The sequence below is a fragment of the Planococcus citri genome, chromosome 3 (genome assembly GCF_950023065.1).
Source record: "Planococcus citri chromosome 3, ihPlaCitr1.1, whole genome shotgun sequence".
Taxonomy (NCBI): Eukaryota; Metazoa; Arthropoda; class Insecta; order Hemiptera; family Pseudococcidae; genus Planococcus; species Planococcus citri.
The window spans coordinates 63,185,038-63,210,215 of NC_088679.1; the positions used below are offsets into that span (position 1 = coordinate 63,185,038).

At 34.6% G+C, this 25,178-nt stretch overlaps 1 protein-coding gene across 1 annotated transcript in view; it reads left to right on the plus strand.

The window, feature by feature from the left end:
- Window positions 1-20,037, plus strand: part of Sdb (SAXO downstream of blistered) — a 31,026-nt gene extending 10,989 nt beyond the window's left edge. Inside the window, exons 3-6 of the mRNA XM_065359130.1 lie at window positions 9,671-9,793; window positions 10,415-11,607; window positions 11,709-11,914; window positions 12,005-20,037. Of these exons, the coding sequence (XP_065215202.1) occupies window positions 9,671-9,793; window positions 10,415-11,607; window positions 11,709-11,914; window positions 12,005-19,621 (9,139 nt within the window). The 3' untranslated portion in view covers window positions 19,622-20,037. The remainder of the gene's footprint in view (window positions 1-9,670; window positions 9,794-10,414; window positions 11,608-11,708; window positions 11,915-12,004) is intronic.
- The last annotated feature ends 5,141 nt before the right edge of the window (window positions 20,038-25,178 follow it).

Consider the following 25,178-nt stretch of genomic DNA (forward strand, 5'->3'; position numbering starts at 1 on the left):
GTAGTTGTTGATGTGCGAGAGTTGAATTCAATTGAACAAAATAATTCACGTTAGTTTTCTTTTGCTCAAAAAATTTATATTTCATGTAAAAGTTTAAAAATTGCCCTAAAAAAGCTTTTTTGAATTTTTAAAATTTTCGAAAATTCGCCAAAAATCCAAAAATGAACTCGAGAACCTGAAATTTTGGTTACATGAGTTTTGAGACATATTCTTCCGATCTAGCTCGGTTTTGTCCAAATCGGAGAATGACAGCTCAAAAGACCCCCAATGAGCACAAACCAAACTTTTCAAATTTTTGCCAATATTTAAAATCAAACAAATTCGTTGGGAATAATTTTCTCATCAAAATTCACCACCAGGATTTTCAATTCATACTTAAAATCTGTGCCTATAAAACGAAAGATGCTTTAGATACCTATACACCTTCTACATATAATCTGACTCAATCCATCGATAAATCCATATAGTTAACATTATGAATTCACTGATTTGTTTACAAAATTCATCGACCATATTCCCTTATTTGTCCACCTCTCGAAGCATGATTTCCGTGAACTGTTCTCGCACAGGTATAACGGAAAGAAGGTAATAGTTTAGTACATTGATCTTATTATCGAAGGCAAACTTGAAGAATGCTATGAATCGCATTGACCTTTTATGCTAAAATAACATTTGTTTCTAACCCACACTCGAGATAGGCTACATGTTGTGTACCAATAAAGAGACGACGAACGAAGCGCCAATTCACTCAGATTTTAATTAATCATGCTCTATTATATCAAGTGTAATTCTCACATCGTCGAAAATGGATCGAAATCTTAGATAACAGATACATAGATCGATCGATGTACCTACGTTTGGTATACTTAAAGTACCCTATAAACTTAACGACATCGAGTGGCATAAAAACTCTCATATAAGATAAATTTCGCATTTTGGTGCTACAGTAAAAGTACCTACGAGATAAAACCTATAGGTATCTAAATTTCTGCGATGGAACCAAAATGATGCGATTTTTCACCAAGACAACGACCTCCCCACATTTTTACGCCCCTGTCAATGACGAAGCGAATGGCGATAGATGCGGAGAAAAAAATCAGTACCATCGTCGAGAAAGACGAGACGAAACGGCAATGTGGGCAGCGTATTACCAGCGAGAGAAACTGGTCGAAGTCTCGGCTCTCAATCTTAACCATATTTGGTGATCAAACGTTGTAACCATACACAAATATAGCATCCTGCATTGCCTTGCAACCTCGCTAGCATATATGATAATACCTATGTACGTTTAGTTTATACCGTGGTCGACGTATTGGATTTTTTTTTTTTTTTTGCCATACACCATTTCGTCATGTTTACGTGATACATTTGTAAATTCGAACCAGTTTCTTCGAAGCGTCAGACTATGAGAAAAGTACACCTACAAGGAGTACTTCCGGAGAGAAAATTTTGCAAGTCTATTATGGTATTGGTTTTGAAAAAAATATAAATCGCCAACAACGTAATTGATTAGTGATTACTCATGTCAGCTTTCGATTAGAGTATTTATGTACCGACTGTAGTTGATACTGTATCCATTGTTAACACTGTTGATCTTACAAACAGGTATTTTTGCGAGTACGTTAGCGTTATGGCAACACTGCAGTAGGTACTTACTGCTAAAAATTGGGTCATATACGAGTATTTTACAGAACAAAAAACTAAGGTATCTAATTTTTGCTCATCGTTTCAAAACTAAAAACCAAATACCTACCTGCCAAAAATAATAAAATCCTCAAGGTTTGAGCAAAAGAAAATACGTAATATCTATTCACATTTCTTATTGCCATTTTGACTGCACCCTGAAATCATAAATTTTATCATTTTCAACTACATACCTACTTACAAAAAATTTGTAATCTAAAAGAGTCATGGTCAAGTCAAAAATAACTGAAACACATGAAAATTCACTCGTATGATGAGGGGAGGAGGCTGCCAACTTATCCCTCTAGGTTTAAAATTTCATCATGGCTATAGCTATAGCTACATTAGATTTCAAAGGAAGAAATCCATCAAAATGATGGAATTTACTTAGTTTAGAATTCAATTTTTCATTTTTGCAGTTGCTTCTTCATCTAACCTTGAAGGTGCTGGCGATATTAAAATGGTATTAATTGATACGCCAGCTAAAATTTTGAGGATCTGGGGGTCACATTTTTTTTTTATCAAAATGGGAATTTTGAGCTTGTATGTGACCTTAATTCAAAGAATGTAACACAATCGTCATTTTACAGAAAAAAAGAAATATTTTGAGAACTCTTGCATTCTACAAGAATGAACTTTGAACTTTTCTAACAATCTAAAAAAGAGAATAATTTTTTTTAAATCGAATTTTCAAAATTTTATGCTCCAGTCGGGGAAGGGGGGGGGTCAAACGTTGACCAAAAAATTTGGAAGTTTTGCCATGATTTTTTACTAGGCTCCATCAAAATTCGGAAAAATTGAAAAACAACCCACCTTATATGAATTTTAGCCTACATTTGTTCTTTCTTTCTAATTTTTCAAATTTATTGTAGATTGGCTTGACTTCCTAAAACCTGTAAGTTGTGTGAAAGTGGTTCATGAATATTTTGAGAAGGCTTTTCAAGCTTGGAAACAGATTTCTTAATTTTTTCTGCATCTCGATACCAAAAGGTTGACAATTTAAAACCGTTTCCAGGCTCAAAATAATATCTCTTTTTTCCTAAATTACTTACTGCTTACTTACTAAAGTTGAGGGACGTAAAATATTGTTTAGAAAATTTTGAAGTGAACTGACAAGGGAACCTTGGTAACCCCACTGATACATTTTGATTATGTCGAAATTTACATTTCTGAAAAACAATGTCATCCATGCTATGCTTCTAACAAAATTTTGAGCTATCCAATCGATTGCAATTACTCTCAAGTTGACTTGAATCCTCCAGCAGAAGTTCAGTTCCTTCTAGCAAATTGAAATAGCTCCAAAAAGGAATTTAAAAACATTGCAAATTTATTCTGGAAAAAAACTAAAACCGAAACTCTGTTACAGAAACCTTGAACTGAAACTTAAATCTGTATAGGCAGAAAAAATCGTTTTTTCTTTCTTTTTTTTGTGAACGTTTTTTACCCAAAATTTACAAGGAATATCATTGAATTTTTTTTCCGCAAAATTGATGTAAAAACGCACAAAAAAGCATTAAAATCTCTGAAATTTGGTAAAAGGTGACGAAATGCACAAAAACATGACAAAATGATACATGTACTAAACTTTGAAAAAAAAACGAAAAACAAGAAAAAACATCGACATTATTGAATGTTATCAAGAAGTAGGTACCTGGTACCTAATGAAACTTTGGTCAAATTTGCCAAAACAGCGAGAAAAGTGTTGTGAACGCGTTAAAAAAATTTAAATTCTCAAAAAAAAAAAAATTAAAATTTCTGAGCATTGCCAAAAATAAATAGCTTAAAACTCTAAAAAAAAAGATCTAAATGAATACAAATTACCATAAAGAGAAGAAATTTCATCAACATTGATCAAAATGTTAAAAAAATTACATAAATTAAAGTCACTGAAAATTTCTTATAAAAGTGATTAAACTTCAGCCAAATTTGACAACATTTTAAAGAATTTGCGATGAAATTTTAGTAAAATTTTCCAAAAATGCATGAAAAATTTTTGAAAACGTGTGAAAGTGACGAATGAATGACACTCTAAAAGGGTATTAAAATCACGTGGTGTTGGAGCGAAATTTGACAAAAGTGCATGAAAATCCTCCAAAAATACAACATCAGGCCAAATTTCAAGTGCTCAATTTCATTTTTTGATTTTGGCTATTTTTTCAAATTTAAATTGAATTATTAGGACAATTTTTATGAAAAAAAAAGAATTGTATATCAAAGGATGGAAATTAGCTTATTTTTAATCTCCTGAATCGACAGTGATTGGTTTCGAGCTGTTCTAGAATTTCCAGTGAATTTTCGAATTTTTCAGTTTTGGGAAATAGTCATAAAAAAGTCCTAAAATGAAAATTCAGTACCTATTAACTCGTGTTTACTGCCTTCCTGTTCGGATTCCTCTGATCAATTTAATCAATACGAAAAGAAAATGATGAGAAATTATTGGGAAAAATCATCGCAAAATGTCACAAAAAAAATGTACAGAATCCCTGGAAATTTGGTTTCCGAATTTAAAGATAGAACCAAATTGTTGACATCTCATTTCAATACAAAAATTTCCATTAGATTTTCAAAATTAAATTTTACTCACGAAACTATTATTACGTACATAGGTATGTTTTATGTTCTTATCATTCAAGTCCAGCAGTCTTCCAAAATATAACAAAAATTGAAAAAATTCTACGTTTATGTTCTTCATTTAAATCTTCATTCAAACTTGACTTTCATACAACACATTTTTCAACTTTTCAAGACAAAATTAAGAATCTGCAGAAGATTTTTCAAATTTTTGCCTTAATTTTTTTGTTGAAAATTTTACAACATCTAATTACTTAAGTAGAAGTGAGTTTTTTACAAACCTTCATTTTTTAAAATGAATGTCGTGATTCCGACTTTAAAAATATTTTCAAACCATGAACCAGGTCAAATTAAAATTGGATGCATGTATAGAATTTCCGGACTTGATCATATCCAATCATTTTCTGCTGTATTGTGATCATGTTATTGGACCCTTTCACACTGACCAATTTTTTTTTTTAGAAAACGTGCCGGAATCGTTTGTTATTTTGTTGAAATTTTTTTGCCATTTTTTGTTGAATCAAAAATTACTTCGACTCGACCAGACTTTCGAGACAGACTGTAGTCACATAATGTGATACTTATAAATATAAAACCAATTCGAAATTTCAAACTGTATAAGTATTTAATTTACTGCATACGAAATTTTCTTCTGCGAAATAAATGAAATATCTACATGGATTTTTATTCACCTATACGATGAAGTTTAAGATTTACTTTTTCATCGATTTTTCTAATTATTACGCCATTCTAACATATAAATGAGCAGATAATCAATCCCACATATATTTACCTAATATGGATTATAGTAGCTTAATCCAGTCTATGTAGCAAAATTCGTATGACGACGATGAAAATTTTCAGACAAATGACGCAGCATTCGCTCGATTCCTATGTATCGTCGAGTCGTCGCTTCTTAGCACTACTCCGTGAATAAGATAATGTATTTTACATAACGAAACAGACCAACTCATGGTTAAATAATGGTCAAGGGCTCGTACAGTTATAAGTATAAAGAGGAAGCAAGTATAAGCATGTGGTTGCGACTGCGAGAAATGAAACCGAAAGTGGAATTAGAAAGGCAACAGTTACACTAAAATCCTACACAATAATACGAGTGCATATTTACATTCGTACGCTAGGTACATATTTATTCTTTATTTCTGCTTTATGACGTCGATAATTATTTTCTTATTTTTGGTGTGCCGATTTCGGTCATCAGTTTTTCGTTTTTCAAATTCTCATTTGCAATAAAAATGTTCCACATGTCAGCTTCTAAATGCATACGAATACCTACATAAAATACCAATTTTTATGTAGGTAATTATTTATTTTCGCAAATGAATCATAGATACCTATACATCCACCCACAGCATACAAGTATTGCAAATCGAAATGCACACTACGTTGAAACAAGCTTATTAAATTGAACGGTGGAACCGGTTTGAAGTGCACAGCGCCTATTCGATATTCTTAATATTTCAGTATATTATTTTGTTGTCCGATTTTTAATACAGATTAAAGATCGAATCACATGTAAAACGGTCACACACATCTTACATAAAGGGTATTCCTGGTTAAGATAGGTGAAATGGCCCTGTTCTCAGATTTGGAAAATCATGATGGATTATTGTTGGGTACCTCCAATAAAAATTTTCGACCGGAATTTCCGCCCCCCAACCCACCCCCCTTGGGCAGTACAGCCAAAAAACGCGTTTTTTGCGCGAAAAATTCGGTATCCATGAGTGGTGGGGATAAAATTCTGGTACCACGCGGAATGTGTAGGGAAAGCCTGAGCCTTTCAACTCGATTTTTTTCAAAAAATTTTATCGTAGTGGTGGGGGTAAAATTGACAAAAGAAAACTTTGAAGCGCCACAGCTCCGAACTGAAGGGTACTACACAAAAACTGTTTTCGCCAAAATGTGTCTTTTTACTAGTACTTTCTTCCTACTAATCCATGAAATTGAAATTTTGTCTGCAAAAGGCTCATATTTGCAAAAAACCCTGAAAAATACGCGTTTTTCGCGTTTTTTTTGCAAAATTATGCAAAATATGCGAAAAATGTATTGAACAAAACATGTTAAGCGTCGAATTTCACCCTAGAAAACGTGTTCATAAGGTTGTCAAAACGCTCATCTACTGAAGTTAGCTTATATTGTAATCATGAGCTCTCTGAATAAAAAAATACTTGCCAAAAATATTCAGATTGAGGTCAGAGCGATTCAGTTATAATTTTCACAGTCTTCTCATTTTAAACACGTTTCCACAATGCTTGGTCAAAAAAATCCTTCAAAATGAAAATATCGCAAGTAAAACTTACAAAAAGTTACCAAGAGTAGGCAAATTACCCAAAAATTGTTCAGAAATCTAACTCAAAATCAGTATTTGCAGAATATACAAATTTCGATTTAAATTTAAATTTTCAAAAATTTCAACAAAATCTTTTTCAAATCCAATAGGTACCATACATACATGTTCAACAAATCTTACCAAAATTCAAAAACTTGACCCATCATGAGTGACAAATTGTTTGAAAAATCAATTTTTTTTAGCAGTAACATAGGGTACCCTATCATTTTATTTACAAGTATAAATTTCTTTCGGGTCAGAATTTTTCAATTTTTAAAGAGAACTAGAGAAAATGAATAGAAAAATAAATCGAGAGAAAAAATACCTATAAAATTACAAGTATTGATTTTAAAAATGGAGAAAGTAGCGCTTTTGAGACAAATTCTGATAAACGTTAGGACTTTTTGACAATTTTTTCAAAAACTGCACCTTCAATCTATTTTGGCTAACACGAGATTTTATTAACCATTTTGGCATAAAATAGAATTTTTTGGACAATTCATCAGAAAAAGGCCTTTGCCCACGATATTTCTTCAAAGAAGTGGAACTTGCAGACAATTTTGACAAAAAGCAGTAGTTTTGAAAATGTTGGCTAAAAGCAGAAGTTTTTTTACGATACCTGGGCATGTAATTTATCTATTCATTTTGAAATAACTAAGAAAAAATTAATTTTGACAATGATTTGGCAAAAAACAGGATTTTTTAAGGATAATTTTTGGAAAATCAAGATTGCGGCAAAAAGCAGGAGTTTTCTTCTGGCAATTTTTACAAAGTTAGGAGTTTTTTTATAATTTTGACAAAAAAGGAACTTATATTTACAATTCTGACGCAAACGAGTTTTTTTGACAATTTAGGCAAGAGCAGAACTTTGCAGACAATTCTGGCAAAAAACATAACACGGACTTCTTAGGATCATTTTGGCAAAAGAAGGAAATTTTGAAATTTTGTCTACTAACAAAGTTTTTGGTCATTTCTTCAAAAAATATTAGGACTTTCTTGATAACGTCAATAAAAGGTATTTTCTCAACAATTTTGGCAAAAAACGGGACTTTTTTGGAAATTTTGACAAAAGTTGGGATTTTTCAATAATTTTTTCTACAATTTTGGCGAAAATGAGACTTTTCTTACAATTATTCCGGTGATAAGATTTTTTGAACATTTTGACATTTTGGACAACAACGGTTTTTTTTGCTCTTTTTTACAAAAAATATTAGGATTTTGATAACATCATTCAGAAGAAAATGTATTTTCGACAATTATGACCAAAAACAGTGCTTTTTTGATAATTTCGACAGAAGTTGGAATTTTTTTATAATTTTTACAAAAATGTGACTTTTTTGATAATTTTGGCAAAAGCTGGAATTTTTGACAAGTTTGCAGTAGCGATTTTTCGCCCCATACTATGTAGCGACATGACCAACGTGGCAAATCACTTTATCAGATAGTGCACAGTGAGGTGCCATACCTCATTTCATGACAGTCATGACTTTGCTGCAAAGATGTGATGTGTGCGCGCGCTTAGCTCAGTAGATGAGCGTTTTGACAACCTTATGAACACGTTTTCTAGGGTGAAATTCGACGCTTAACATGTTTTGTTCAATACATTTTTCGCATATTTTGCATAATTTTGCAAAAAAAACGCGAAAAACGCGTATTTTTCAGGGTTTTTTGCAAATATGAGCCTTTTGCAGACAAAATTTCAATTTCATGGATTAGTAGGAAGAAAGTACTAGTAAAAAGACACATTTTGGCGAAAACAGTTTTTGTGTAGTACCCTTCAGTTCGGAGCTGTGGCGCTTCAAAGTTTTCTTTTGTCAATTTTACCCCCACCACTACGATAAAATTTTTTGAAAAAAATCGAGTTGAAAGGCTCAGGCTTTCCCTACACATTCCGCGTGGTACCAGAATTTTATCCCCACCACTCATGGATACCGAATTTTTCGCGCAAAAAACGCGTTTTTTGGCTATACTGACCAAGGGGGGTGGGTTGGGGGGCGGAAATTCCGGTCGAAAATTTTTATTGGAGGTACCCAACAATAATCCATCATGATTTTCCAAATCTGAGAACAGGGCCATTTCACCTATCTTAACCGGGAATACCCTTTCATACGATCGCATCAGTTCTATCTATCGCATCGAATACCTACTATTTTTTTTTTTTTTCAAAACGACTTCTCTTTTAAATCAGCAAAAAAAAGTGCAATCTGCAATGAGGTTTCAAAGAAAACCACCATAACCAGTATTTGCGTAGTTTTTCAACTTTTATTGGTCTTTTTTTACGATTTCGAGTCTTGAATATACGACTGCAATATATCAAACTCGTGTACTTGAATGAGAAATAACAATAGGATTTTTCAAATTAAAAAACATTGTTACTTACTTATAGATAGGTACGTGGTTTAACACTTGCTGTGAGGACTCGGTGATTTTTAAATTCGAATAAACAATGTACGAGTAACTGTTAATTCAGCTCGGAAGATTAAAGACGAAAGATATTAATGATGTTTTAATGTAAGAAACAGTCGGAGGAAAAAAAAAGAGCAAAATTTAGAGAATAAAATTTTCGTCAGTCACTCATTTTAGGGTCAAATGGCGGTCAAATTAATAACGCAAATTATTCATACCAAAGTCCATAACAAACGTCGTAGCAACTCGCAATTTTTCACTACCTAATGTTTTCGAATATCTTCGTGAACACATTCAGCTGTTGTAGGCGGTTGTCCAATTAGCATGCGAGATTCTCATAAATTGCTAATAAAAATTACTCAACTTGAGATGGATGTATCGTATTTTGTTTTAATGGTCGACTATACGACGAGGAATTGATTAGTCGAAATTTATTTACGATAGGTACCTACCAACCTATCTATTAAATTACATCACAAATCCGACATTTTTTCTCCCTATCTCCTCCTCATTGCGTGGATGATTACATTATTAGCCCATGACTTAGAATCGATACGATTAAATAATTTGAGAAACCAAATACTTAATTGAAACGTAGTGTGCTTCATTTGATGGAGATTGATTCAACACGCAAATTGATCACATGTACGTATTTTTCAGACGTCACAGATGCCCTCATACTCCCGTCAATGATGGTCCAATAATTACGTATGCGGATGAAACCACCACCAAGACTGATTATGAAGTTCAATTCCAGCACAAATATGCCGAAAGGCAAGAAGCGTAAGTAACCTCAAATTAACAAAATGAAAATTTTTATGAATCATGAAAATACTTGACAGGGAACAATTGATAAAACAGGGTCAGAGAATTAGAATGGGCCACTTTGCAACCCCAATTTATTCACCTTCTCGCTTTTCCCAGACTGCTCATTCGCATGGGGATGCAAAATATATGTTGGTTGCATTTCAGTTTTCTCAATATTTTGTGGGAGGGGTACAAGTACTCAGTTTTTGGGCATACCTTGGCACATGTGGACCCAAATCAATTGAATTTTACATTTTGAGGTTAAAATGCAATTAGGGAATCTAAGAACGTCTCAATTTTAGATCGTTCTTTCAATATTATGAAACAAAATATTCTGTTTGGAATTTTTGTGTTTCACTTCTCAGAATTATCTTACACTTTTAATAAAATTGGTTGATTTCCCCTATAAAATATTGTTGGGAAATTTTCTCACTTTTAAAAGCATTGTGTTGTGATTTCAAATGGAATTTTAAAGCACAGCTTTAGGGCTTTTGAAAATGTAATTTTGGATCCCTGTTTCATGTTTCCATATTTAGCCAACAAAATGCCGCAATCTGCCTCCTGTTTTCTAAAAATATGTTTTTGGTCAATTTTCAGAATTCACATGGAAGATAACTTACATTTAGAAGGTGAATATCACCTTGAACGTCGAGATGACTTCACTGCTCTCTATGGTGAGCGAGAAATTGTTAAAAGGCCCACAGATAACTTGAAACTCGAGGGTAATTTTGAAAGACCAACCAGACCTGCCATATTACCAGCAGAACGTCCAAAACCCATCAAACCATCTGACAATTTGAAACCAGAGGGGGATTTTGAAAGGCCAGAACGTCAAAAAGTCATTCCTGCTGAGAGGCCCTCTCCAATAAAACCTGCTGACAATTTGAAACCCGAAGGTGAATTCGAACAACCAACTCCAACCAGAGTGCAACCAAGCGAACGACCGAAACCGATTAAACCCTCTGATAATTTAAAACCAGAGGGTGAATTTGAAAGACCACATCCAACCAAAGTTTTACCTGGTGAAAGACCAACTCCAGTCAAACCATCTGATAATTTACGCCCTGAAGGTGATTTTGAACGCCCAAAACCATCTGAATTCCAACCAGCTGAAAGACCTAAACAGAAAAAACCAGATGATAATTTACGTCCTGAAGGAGAGTTTGAGCGTCCATTACCAGCAAAGTTTGTACCAGCAGAGAGACCAAAGCAGAAAAAACCAGATGATAATTTACGTCCTGAAGGAGATTTTGAGCGGCCAAAACCAACTGAATTTATCCCTGCTGAAAGACCCAAACCAAAAAAACCAGGAGATAACTTACGCCCAGAAGGAGAATTTGAGAGACCCAAACCAACTGAGTTTGTTCCAGCTGAAAGGCCCAAACCTAAAAAGCCTGGTGATAATTTACATCCTGAAGGAGATTTTGAACGACCTAAACCAAAGGAGTTTGTTCCTGCCGAAAGGCCCAAACCTAAAAAGCCAGAGGATAATTTACGCCCTGAAGGAGATTTTGAACGTCCAAAGCCAGCTGAAGCTCCCACTGGTGAGAGGCCCAAACCAGTAAAACCCTCTGACAACCTGAAGCCAGAAGGAGAATTTGAACGTCCTGTGAAAACTACACCTGGTGTACCTGATCGTGCTGTTGTTGTTAAACCTGTAGACAACTTGAAACCTGAAGGTGAATTCTTTGGTCAGCGGGTCATAACTGAAGAGTTTCGACATACAGTTGGAGAAAGAGCAGAGGTTCATAGACATGTGGATAACTTGGTCACAGGTGGAACATTTATTGGTAAGAATTTTACTGTTATGCCAATTCCTGTACTTACAATTAGTGTATGAACCATCCATCATTAATAAGGTTTTTTTATTTTTATTTTTGCCCATTTTTAGCTGAAACTACCCAACAAACTGAATTCACAGGAATGCAAGTAGAAAGACCTAAACTGATTCGAAGAAACACATTCACAAAACTTGAAGGAGATATAACAACTGAAACCACAAGTTCTCTTCATTTTAGACAGCACCAAAATGTTGAGAGAACAACAAAAGTTACAAGAAAAGAAGACAATATTGTATTAGGAGATGAAACCTTTCAGGTACCAATATTTTCTATTTGCAATGTAGATTCATTTGGGAAAGGGGAATGGAAGGATTTAATTTGTGTGTTTTTTTTTTCAATTTTGCAGGTTACCACTCAGAATCGTGATGACTATCCTGAGAGGTGGATTGTAAAACCAGAAAAACCAAGAAAACATGTTGATAATTTGCAAGTGACAGGTGAATTTTACTCATCTACTAGCACAAAAGAAGATTTCCAAGCCTATCAAGATGTCACAACAAGAGAAACAATCAGAAGAAGACAAGATAATTTGATCACAGAAGGTACCATGATTCTAGAAACATCTGCTATGACTGATTTTACAGAAAAAATACCAGAACGTGTTAAACCTCAAAGAAGAAGAACATGGACAAAGCAAGATGGTGAACAATACTTTGAAACTACAACATCTGAAGAATTTAAAGCTCAAGTGACAGAACGAGTCTCCAAAGTTGTCCGCCAAGATAACCTTAGAATAGACACCAGTAAATTTGATAGTACAACCACTGCTCAAGAATTTTATCAGGTGCATGAGGCTGAAGAAAGAGTTAGACCAAAAAAACCAAAAGATAACTTGAAACCTGAAGGGGAATTTGAGAGGCCAATTATTGAAGAAATTGAGATGGTCAAGAGACCTGAACCTATTAAACCAAAAGATAATCTCAAACCAGAGGGAGAATTTGAAAGACCCAAACCTAAAAAAGTATTGAAAGCAGAACGCCCTAAACCTGTAAAACCAGAAGATAATCTTAAACCTGAAGGTGATTTTGTGAAACCAAGGAAAGAAAAATTTGTTCCTGCTGAACGTGTGAAACCTGTTAAGCCTGATGACAACTTAAAACCTGAAGGTGAATTTGAAAGACCAACTGCCACAGAATTTGTCCCGGTAGAAAGGCCAAAACCTGTTAAACCATGTGATAATTTAAAACCTGAGGGAGAATTTGAAAAACCAGAAAGATCTCAATTTATACCAGCAGAAAGGCAAAAACCAATCAAGCCAGATGACAATCTTAAGCCAGAGGGTGACTTTGAGAGACCCAAGCAAACAGAATTTAAACCAGCAGAAAGACCCAAACCAGTCAGACCCTGTGACAATTTAAAACCAGAAGGAGAATTTGAAAAACCACATAAATCAGAATTTGTTCCAGGTGAAAGACCTAAGCCAGTTAAGCCAGGTGATAACTTGAGACCAGAAGGTGACTTTGATAGACCAAAACCAGCAGAATTTGTACCAGCAGAAAGACCAAAACCAGTTAAGCCAGGAGATAATCTCAAACCAGAGGGTGATTTTGAAAGGCCAAAACCAGCCAAATTTGTTCCGGCTGAAAGGCCAAAACCTGTTAAGCCTGATGATAATCTCAAACCAGAAGGTGATTTTGAGAGACCAAAACAATCAGAGTTTGTTCCTGCAGAAAGACCTAAACCAATAAAACCTGGAGACAACCTAAAACCAGAGGGTGATTTTGAAAGACCTAAACAAGCAGAGTTCAAGCCAGCAGAAAGACTCAAACCAGTGAAGCCAGAAGATAATCTCAGACCTGAAGGTGATTTTGAAAGACGTAAACCAGCTGAATTTGTACCAGCAGAAAGACCCAAGCCAGTAAAACCTGGTGATAATCTCAAACCTGAAGGTGATTTTGAAAGACCCAAACCAAAAGAATTTGTTCCTGTGGAAAGGCCAAAACCAGTGAAACCTGATGACAATCTCAGACCAGAGGGTGATTTTGAAACGCGTAAGGTTTCTGAATTCATACCTGCTGAGCGCCCTAAACCTGTAAAACCAAAAGATAATTTAAAACCAGAAGGTGATTTTGAAAAGCCAGAGGAAAAACCATTCAAGCCTGCTGAAAGACCAACTCCAGTCAAACCTGTTGATAATTTGAGAACAGAGGGAGAATTTGTGCAGCGAGAAGTTACTGAATTTATATCAACTGAAAGACCACTCCCTGTTAAACCAACTGATAACTTATATGTAGAGGGAGAATTCACTAGGAGAGTAGAACAGTGTTATGTGTCAGTTGAGAGACCCAAACCAATCAAACCCTCTGATAATTTGAAACCAGAAGGAGAATTCCAACAACCAGAAGAAATTGAATTTATTCCTGCCGAGAGACCCAAACCCATAAAACCTACTGATAATTTGAGACCAGAAGGTGATTTCGTGAGACGAGAGGATGTAGAATTCATTTCTGTTGAAAGGCCAAAACCAATCAAACCAACTGACAATTTAAAACCAGAGGGAGAATTTCAAATGCCTGAAGAAGTTGAATTTATTCCAGTTCAAAGACCTAAGCCCATCAAACCCACTGATAATTTAAAACCAGAGGGTGAATTTGAAAGACCAAAGGATGTGGAGTTTATTCCTGCTGAAAGACCCAAACCAGTAAAACCCACTGATAATCTCAAACCAGAAGGAGAATTCCATAAGCCAGAGGTTTGTGAATTTATTCCTGCAGAAAGACCAAAACAAGTGAAACCTGGTGACAATTTGAAACCAGAAGGTGAATTTGAACGACCAAAACCCAAAGAATTTGTTCCAGCTGAACGCCCCAAGCCAGTTAAACCATGTGATAACCTGAAACCAGAAGGAAAATTCCATAAGCCTGAGGTTTGTGAATTCGTACCAGCAGAAAGGCCAAAACAAGTGAAACCAGATGACAATTTGAAACCAGAAGGTGAATTTGAACGGCCAAAACCTAAAGAGTTTGTGCCTGCAGAACGCCCTAAACCAGTTAGACCAAGTGACAACCTAAAACCTGAAGGAGAATTCCATAAGCCTGAAGTTTGTGAGTTTATACCAGCTGAAAGACCAAAACAAGTTAAACCAGGTGATAATTTGAAACCAGAAGGGGAATTTGAGAGACCAAAACCAAAAGAATTTGTTCCAGCTGAACGTCCAAAACCGGTGAAACCTAGTGATAACCTAAGACCTGAAGGAGAATTCCATAAGCCTGAGGTTTGTGAGTTTATACCAGCTGAAAGACCAAAACAAGTTAAACCAGGTGATAATTTGAAACCAGAAGGTGAATTTGAGAGGCCAAAACCAAAAGAATTTGTTGCAGCTGAACGTCCAAAACCAATGAAACCTAGTGATAACCTAAAACCTGAAGGAGAATTCCATAAGCCTGAGGTATGTGAATTTGTCCCAGTAGAGAGACCAAAAGCAGTAAAACCAAGTGATAATTTGAAACCAGAGGGTAAATTTGAAAGACCAAAACAAACCGAATTCAAACCTGCTGAAAAAGTGACTATTGTAAAACATGAAGATAATTTGAAAACTGAAGGTGTATTTGAAAGCAGAGTTGTGAATGAATTTGTACCAGCAGAAAGACCCAAACCAATAAAACCATGTGATAACTTGAAACCAGAGGGAGAGTTTGAAAGACCAGTAGAAACAGAGTTTGTACCAGCTGAAAGAACTACCATTATACGCCACACTGATAATCTTAGGACTGAAGGTGTCTTTGAAGGTAAACGAATTGTGAACAAATATGTTAGAGCTGAAGTTCCCTCACCAATTAAACCAACTGATAACTTGAAACCTGAAGGTAGAATTGAAGTTCCTGAAAAACCAAAATTCATTCCAGCAGAGAAAACCACCATAATAAGACATGAGGACAACTTGAGAACAGAAGAAGCTATTTTTGAAAGCAGAGTTGTAAAAGAGTTTATTCAAGCTGAAAAAAGGCAACTTGTAAAACCAGTGGATAACTTGAAACCTGAAGGTGAATTTGAGAAGCCAAAAGAAGTGAAATATGTACCAGCTGAGAGGCCAAAGCCAATAAAACCTTCAGATAATCTAAAACCTGAAGGTGAATTTGAGAAACCCAGAGAGGTCGAGTTTATTCCAAGTGAGCGCCCCAAACCAATCAAACCAACAGATAACCTAAAACCAGAGGGAGAATTTGAAAAACCCAAAGAAGTTGAATTTGTGCCAGCTGAACGTCCCAAACCAATTAAACCAGTAGATAATCTCAAACCAGAAGGGGAATTTGAGAAACCTAAGCAAAGTAGATTTGTTCCAGCAGAAAGGCCCAAACAAATCAAACCTGGTGATAACCTTCGACCTGAAGGAGATTTTGAGAGACCCAAAACTAAAGAATTTGTACCAGCAGAAAGGCCAAAACCAGTGAAACCTTGTGATAACCTCAAACCAGAAGGTGAATTTGAGAAACCCCATCCTACTAGATTTGTACCTGCTGAGAAGTCTAAACCCATCAAACCATGTGATAATCTCAAACCTGAGGGTGAATTTGAAAGGCCTAAACCAGCTCAATTTGTACCAGCAGAAAGACCTAAACAAAAGAGACCTGATGATAATCTCCATCCAGAGGGAGAATTTGATAGACCTAAACCAGGTCAATTTGTACCTGCTGAAAGGCCTAAACAAAAGAAACCTGATGATAATCTTCGGCCAGAGGGTGAATTTGATAGGCCCAAACCAGCTCAATTCGTACCAGCAGAACGTCCAAAACAAAAGAAGCCATGTGATAATCTTAAACCAGAGGGAGAATTTGAACGACCCAAGCCTTCACAGTTCAAACCAGCTGAGAGGCCAAAACAAAAGAAACCTTGTGATAATTTGCATCCTGAAGGAGAATTTGAACGTCCCAAACCAAAAGATTTTATCCCTGCTGAAAAACCCAAACAAATTAGACCTGGTGATAATCTTAGACCAGAAGGTGATTTTGAAAGGCCTAAGAAACCCCAATTTGTATCAACTGAAAGACCAAAACCTGTTAAACATCAAGACAATTTGAAACCAGAAGGTGACTTTGAGAGGCGTAAACCAGCTGGCTATACCCCAGCTGAAAGGCCCAAACCAATCAAACCTGAGGACAATTTACATCCAGAAGGAGAATTTGAGAAACCGAAAGCACCTAAATTTATTCCTGCAGAACGTCCTAAGCAAGTCAAGCCTTCTGATAACTTGAAGCCAGAAGGTGACTTTGAGAGACCTAAATCAACCAAATTTGTTCCTTCTGAAAGGCCTAAGCCAGTGAAACCCTCTGATAATTTGAAGCCTGAAGGTGAATTTGAACATCCAAAATCTCCCAAATTTGTACCCTCTGAAAGACCAAAACCAATTAAACCCACAGATAATTTAAAACCAGAGGGTGTCTTCCATAAACCTCAAGAAACCTCATTTGTGCCTGCTGAGAGGCCTAAACCTATTAAACACACTGACAATCTTCGCATGGAGGGTGAATTTACTAAACGAGAAAGAACTGATACATTTACTGCAGTTGTTGAAGCAGAAAGACCAAAACCAATCAAACATACTGATAATTTGCGCATGGAGGGTGAATTCACAAAACGAGTTAGAACTGAAACTGTAAAAGCAGTTGTTGAAGAACGTCCAAAACTAATCAAACATGTGGACAACCTTAAAATGGAGGGAGAATTCACAAAACGTGTGAAGTCTGAAACAGTATCTCACCAAGTTGTTGAAAAGTCTAAACCAATAAGACCAGTAGATAATTTACACATTGAAAGGGAACAGGTCACTCAGCAAGTTGTCCAGCAACAGCAAGTTGTTCAACAACAGAAAGTTGTCCAGAAGCAGCAAGTTGTTCAGCAACAGCAAGTTGTTCAGCAACAGAAAGTTGAAAGACGTACTGCAATTAGACAAACTGATAACTTGAGAATGGAAGGCACATTTGAGAGTAGGGTTAGACATGTTGACCAAAGTCATGTAGCAGAACGTGTCACGGCAGTTAAACCAAAAGATAATCTGAGACCAGAAGGTGATTTTGTAAGGCGCCCTGTCCAAAATGTACAAGTTCAAACTGAAAGGGTGCAAGTTGTTAAGCATCAAGATAATTTGAAAATGGAAGGTCACTTTGAGACTAGGAAGAAAAGTGAAGCCTTCTTCATTGCTGCAGAAAGAGTAGTACCCAAAAAACCACAGAGTACATTGAAACCTGAGGGTCCAATGATGATAGAACCTAAGAAAGATTTTACATCAATTCAATCTAACAGAGTTACTGCTATTAGACCCAGAGACAATCTAAGAGTAGAAGGAGAATTTGTAAAACGTGTTGTTGGTGTTAGTGAACAACACACCACTCAACAAACAGTCAATACTTCTGAACGCATTACTCAACAAACTGTAGGTGCCATTGAACGTACCAGAGTAATAAAGCAAGAAGATAACCTGAGAATTGGCAAAACAGAATCCAACAAAGTTGACCTTTCTAAATTAAAGCTCACTGATGAAAATAAATTCAATACAATCACCTTGAGAGATAACCGCAGTCAAGTGAGACAAAATCTACAAATGACACATCATCAAAATGAACTCCAACGTAATGAAATTATTCGCCAAGAACAAATTAGAAGGCAAACAGAAGGTTATACAAGAATTGAGAAGAGTCATGCTGAATCTAAACATACTGAAATGTCATCCTTAGACAGAAGAATTCTTGACAACAGCACAAGGAATGAAACATTACAAAGCAGAAGGGTGCTGACTGAATCTCAACAAACTGCTGGTCCTACAACTCCACAACTAAATGGTCATCACTCAGAGCACACTAGTGTTAGAAAAGAAATTCGAAGCACAGGTTCTGAGCAAACCAAACTAAATCTTGATCAAATCACACAAAGACTGCAGGATGTAAATCGTTATATAGAAAAAGGCAACATACAGGACACATCCAGTAGAATAATTTCAAACAGTTCTACTAGTCAAAACCTTGGCAAAAGCTCAATTATTGGAGAAACATCTCGTACCTCTTCTGAAACAAAATCTTCAAGTAGCAGTCGCATTATGAGTGGCCAAACTACACAAAACATTTTAAATATTGGAAGCACATCCTCTACTAGTCGAACAATAACAGATGAAAAAACCACCCAAGGAGAAGTTGGTGCTAAAATCAATATAGCTCCAACCTACAGACCCACAAGTCAAGTAGATGGCCAATGTTTAAGTCGTTCCAATAATTTAGGTTCTCAAAGTGCTACCCATGAATTCATTTCAAAAACTTACCTTTCTGATCAACATGCGCCAACTACCAGTCAAGTTATTCGTACAACAGTCCAAGATACAAAAAATCTACAATCTGGATCTCAGTCATCAGTCACAGAGAGATTATCAAAAGAAAGCTCATCCAGTACTCACCACCGAAAAAATCTTATCAGTTCAACATCTGAAGATGTTAGTAATTCAGTACTACATAGAAAAGGGATGGTTGTAAATGTCCCTGAGCCTGGTATCCATGCTATTTCCACTACAGCCGCTGTTCAACGTAAAAGTATTCAAAATATCGATGGTCAGTTCTGCTCACAACAACAATCTGATCGTAAAAGTCTGAGTTCCCTTCACAGGCAAGGTGTCTCTGATAGTCATGCTCATAATACACACACCTATACTAGAAGGCAAAATGATAATTTGGCTGTTGGTACCTCTGGTCAATTTTCCAATGAATCTGAATCCCGCAGTTATGGTAGTTTTACTGAATCTCAAAGAGTTAAAACAACAAAAAGCTACAACACCTCGCAAATTAGTTTTGGAGCTGATTATTCCAAACAAAATGTGCATTCATCTTATCGCAAAGAATTCACACCTCGTGTGACAGGACCCTGTCCTGCAGCATCAATAGTTACCAATCAAGCACCAACTAGTTTCCAACATACCAGAGATACTAAATCACACAAATTCTATAAGTCGAGTGAGAGTAATTCACAAAGTACATCAAAGTAATTCAAAACTTGGCTTTTTAGACTTAATACCCTCAGCTTATGTATCATGTTCACCTTTTCCTCCCTTTGAGAAATATCAAAAATTTTAATTATTAGCTATGAAATTTGAAAAATTTGAATGTGATAATTTTTTTCAATACCACCTTTGAATTTATTATTATAGGGAAATCCCATTTTGAATGTGATAATTTTTTTAATACCGCCATTGAATTTTTCATTATATTATTTGTAGTCATTTACTTTCACTAACAAAACTTTTACATAATATTGCAACCTACGAGAGTTGTTTTTCTTTTAATATAAAATGTGTGTATTATCCTATAGTATTTATTTTTTTATTTATAATGTTGATCATTTTTTTCTGTTATTAACAGTATGTTTTAAATTGCTTTTTCTAATATAAATGTTAATCATTGATTTTTTTTTTGGTTTCATTTTCTTTCTTTGGTACCTATCTACTCGTATTTGAATGAAAGTACAACTTTGGCTGAGAAATAGGCAAGAGAAAATTTGGCGTATGGTTGCAATTGATAGTTATTGAAGCAAAGAAAACAAAAAATAAAAATTGAGTGATTCATTTTCAAAACAAAAACAAAATCAAAATAAATAAATAAATAGGTACTTATGTACCTACATACATACAAGAAGTTACCTACCTGATTCGAGAAAAACATTTCTCAAATATGAATATTCGTGGAGCCAGGATTACTCCGTATTGTACCCGAATAGGTACATATCTTCGTCGCTTCATTTTTCTGTTCTGAGAGGAAAAAGCAAATGAAAACAAGATTCGTTGAAGTACACAAAAGTAAGTAGGTAGGTATGAATAATTAGAATAATATGTGACGCGGTGAGCGATACCATACCATATGTCGGAAAGCTTTTTTTTGAGATAATCGCGTTTTCATGGAAAAAGTCAGAAAATATCAAAAAAAATTTTTTGTCGATTCATATACTATGAAGCCTATACTTTGGAATGGATGTACCCACCGATCTCAAACACGTCGTTTTAGTGGTGAAAAACCGGTTTTACAAAAGTGCTTTTCATAAAAAAATGTCAAAAAAAAAAAAAAAAATATTATGATGTAAAACCATTGAAAGATGAAGAAAATCAAAAAAAAAAAAAAAAAAAAAATTTAAAAATGTTACAAAAATAACCCAAACTTTCAAACACGTTTTTCTCAGAATTTTGGTTTTTGAATTTCAAAAAATACGCAACTTTGAAGTTTTGAAAATTTGTCAGATTTTAATATTTTGAAAATCTGTTTGCACCATTGAAAAGAGGAAGAAAAACACTACCAGAAACCACAATAAAACGAAAAAAATTTTTGCCGACATATGGTATGGTATCGCTCACCGCGTCACATATTATGGAGTAGGTCAGGTTCATATAGATACTCGTGTGTAGGTACCTATATTGCTATTGTTTAGCAAATACAAATATAAGCATGTTGTACACATACAAACTTGCAATTTAATTATTTATTAGCAGCTATAGCTTCACATAAATATACGTAAACTGATTTCGACATGATACAGAAACAACCCTTTGAATATACTATTTAATATTAATTCTCATTCCTCAATACATTTATTTATTCTTCGACTCTTGATTGATGTACTACGTATTTCGAAGCTTATTAGGTAACAAGGCCTAAATTCTGAAAATTTGGCGATTTTCTAATTTTTACACTGAAACAAGATGCCTTCATCACAATCATTTTCCCTTTAAAATTCCAAAATTAAATTCGAAAAAATTTTCCAACTTTTTGCGGGTTTGAATGGATTTTTTTCTACTCAGAAACAAAAAAGTTCTGTTAAAAATTTCCAAAAACTGCGGTTTTTACCAGTTTTTTCCTGATCTTGTAAGTCCTAAAAAAATTTAGGCAGAAGAAATTAGAAATATTTGTAGCTGAGAGAGTTCTTGATTTCCAAAATGAGTTGAGAAGTTGAATTCATTTTTTAGTCAGAAAAATAACGTAATTTTTCAGTCAAACTTTTCGAATTAAAATTTTTGGAATTTATTCGCTGAATGAAATTGGGGCATTAGGGTGTCGAGCAGGGACGTGTCGAAGTGGTTTTGCTGAGGGGGGGCAAAAACCCTATGATTTCCCAACTAATTTGACTGAAAATTCCAAACTTGTCGAGTACTTACTTTACTAATGAATAATGATCATAATTATGATATGCAGCGGTTTGAAAAATCGTCATTCTACAAAATGATTTTTTTTACATTTTCTGAACGTTGGCTAAATTTTATGAACACTTTACAGCCCCAAAATCAAATTTTCACCATCATTTGATTAGAGTACGTCGTTTAGCCCTCCTGCAATTTAATTTTTTGACATTCCTCAAGTGCAAAAATGAGCAGTTGAAAGTCCATTTTGTAAGAAAAATAATTTCGAAAATTATCTATTCATGTAAATTATTTACTAATAAATTTCCTTTCGGGTGAATGTCGATCACAATTTACGAAGTTGAACTACCTAATCAAGATTAGTATTCTTGTAACTTCAATGCTGCTCAAATATTTATTTCAATTACAACGAAGAAGGCTCAAAATCATTTTTAGAAATTAGCGTGTTCTCGAAAATGGATGACTACAGCAAATCGATGAGAATTGCCTATACCAGTTTTGTTTACAACTACATAGGTACATTTCTTTTCTAGGAAAATACAAGTACATACAAACTATCAACCCGTATAAGTTTTCTCAATAACAAGCAACCTGATGGTAAAGTATTCTTCGCCTTCGCGAAAAAAATGAGTTAATAAATTTGCCTATCTCGTACCTTGGAGGCATCTTATTGTTTGCATTCCTATGATGATATCATTTAGTGCAACACCTATGTACACGAGCATACTTCAGATTTAAATTATTACTGTACATAATATGAAAACGATTTTTTGTTCTATCGCCTCACGAATGAATTTCCCCTCACCCTTCTGATCTAATTGGTACCCTTTTCTGAAAAAATCTGGAAAGTGGAAACCCTCGGAAATTCTGTATTACCTTCATTGCCAATTTTGGAAAGGTAGATATCGCGCATGTAGGCAGTTATGCTATGAACATACGGTGTGATTATTTTACAATTTATGTATCTAACTCGAGGGTAGATATTTAAAAGTAATATTAAGGTATGTAGGTATAACCTCATTGCTCCATTAAATAATAAAACAGTCGCAATTACATAATAAAAACAATAAACAATCTAAACTTTTTACTTCCTATCCGAAGAAAAGTGGTATCAAATTGGTGCTCGAGGTAGTAGATATTCGCACCATACAATGAGATTTTTTTTAAAAATTCTATGTTGAACTTTTCGATACAATTGTGCTATTTCATGATAGAGGAAACAAATCGAGATAAAAATAATTCATTTTATTTCCTACAAATTGGATTAGGTATTACTTGAAAAAAAAAGAAGTTAATAATTTAGAAGAGTAGAACATTTGAGTACCTATTCCTAATTTCCCAATTTATTGACCATAAACCTTGACTGGCAAATTTACCTGTTCGTATTTATCTCGAGTTTGTTCTAGGTAAATTTACTTTTTTAATATTTACTTAAGTATCTTCCATTGGAACAAAATTAGTCAATATATTTACAGTTTGTGATTTGGATTCTATATTATGGACATTGGACACATAATACAGCCATAAAATTTAAAATAATAAAATCGAGAATTTGCTGCGGTTGCCAGACGCTTGACTTGCTAAATATGGTATGTAGACTGCTTTACCCACATATAAAGACAAAAGTTCGTTATAGAAATGAGTGAAAGAGTGTAAATCTAGTTGATGACACACGTTTTATACATCTACAGAAGTAATACAGAAGATGACAAAAAAAAAACTTCCGATTTGTAGTAACTTATATCGCGTGACCCTGTGACATTGAGAGGGGATATGTGTATCGGTTAAACGTCGTCGAAGACCACTTTATAACGATGATCTAATCAAAAAGCACGAGCACGGTTTATGGTCAAGTTGCATGAAAAATGATGAAATGAACGTTTTGGAAAAAAAAACTGGTTTTTCATATAAAATATATCTACTAGGTACTTTATCAGTGTAAATATAAATGAAATTATTATAAATCCTTTGGTTAATTACTGGAGTATTGTTGAAGAAACGATGGGAAGTTGCATGTACCGGAAAGCTATATAGCTCCCTCTTCGCTTACAAGTCCTCATTTACAAAATAGTCTTATCCACTTCCGGTCAAGGGCAATTGTTTCTTAAGTCTGAAAATGGCTATTCTTCGAGTTTTAAGGTGAAAACGACAAAATTCTCATGACGTTTTTCACTCCGCTGTGTAACTATTGTTCGCGTATAATTAAGATCAACGAACTTCGCTTTTAACCATAACGAGCCAAGACTTAATATTTGAATAAAATATTAGTCATCGTTGTACCCATACGCATATGTATAGTTTATGTACGAGAAATAGAAGTACGTTTTAATGTAGGCATATGAACTCACTAAATTTTTATAATCGTTTGAAAAATTATTGGAAGGGCAAGAAGAAGAAATTCGAGTTGGATGTTTTTGCATGGGGGCAATAGTGCACCAAATTATTTTTTTCAGTTCACTACTTTCATCAAAAATGAAGCTGCCTTGATTGCATTATTATTACTCCATATAGTATTTAGACCAGAATAGGTATTTGATGTTTTCTTTCTTCTAATATGTACTAGATTGAGAGTCAGCCTTTTTCCTACACAGACCATTATTTTTTTCCAATTTTATTTTCAAGTAGGTAATATTATTATTTGTTTCTTTTTAATCTTACAAGGGAAAAATTCTACCGGCAGAAAAACTGCAGAACTGACTATTCTAAATCGAAAGAGCATGAAAAAATACATCATCATCCAAAATTTCAGGTGCCCAAGGACATTTTTTAGTTTTTACCTAGTAAATTTTTTAAAATCAAGTTTGGGTCAAAAATATTGAAAAATCAAAATTTTTCCAAATTGATCCTCATTTTTGACCATCCAAATCGTTCACAAACAGTTTCGAACAGTTTTCAATAGTTCTATAGTTCTAGAGCCTCCAGGATCATTCCACGTGAATTCGACCTAGAAGTGGTCAGGGAGGGGGGGGGGTTGACAATTGTTTTGAAATTTTTCCTGTGGAAAGAGCTTTTTAAGGGATGACCGATGGCGCAAATTGCAGCCCTCTAGCCCTCTTTTAAAGACTGCTAGTGGGTGTCAAAGTTTTCAGTGAACTTGAAATACATATCATCCATTTCAGCAGTGAAGCACTCGATAGTCGCGATTCCTACAAAAATTTAACTTTTGCCAATAGTTAGGGGGTTTGAAAGACTTTTTGGTGATATCATAAAAATAAGTGTTGCCAGTTTTTTTCGTACAAAAAATTAGCTCGAAAAGTTTCAAATCGTAGTTTTTATATCGTTCTGACTCTCAAAAATTCTGAAAAAAAATATATTGGGACAACTTTTCAAGCTGAACAACATATTAAGAAATTGGGATTGCATTATTTCGTAGAGTCGATTTAAAAAACTGGAAAGTATAGATACGAAAAAATGCGATTTC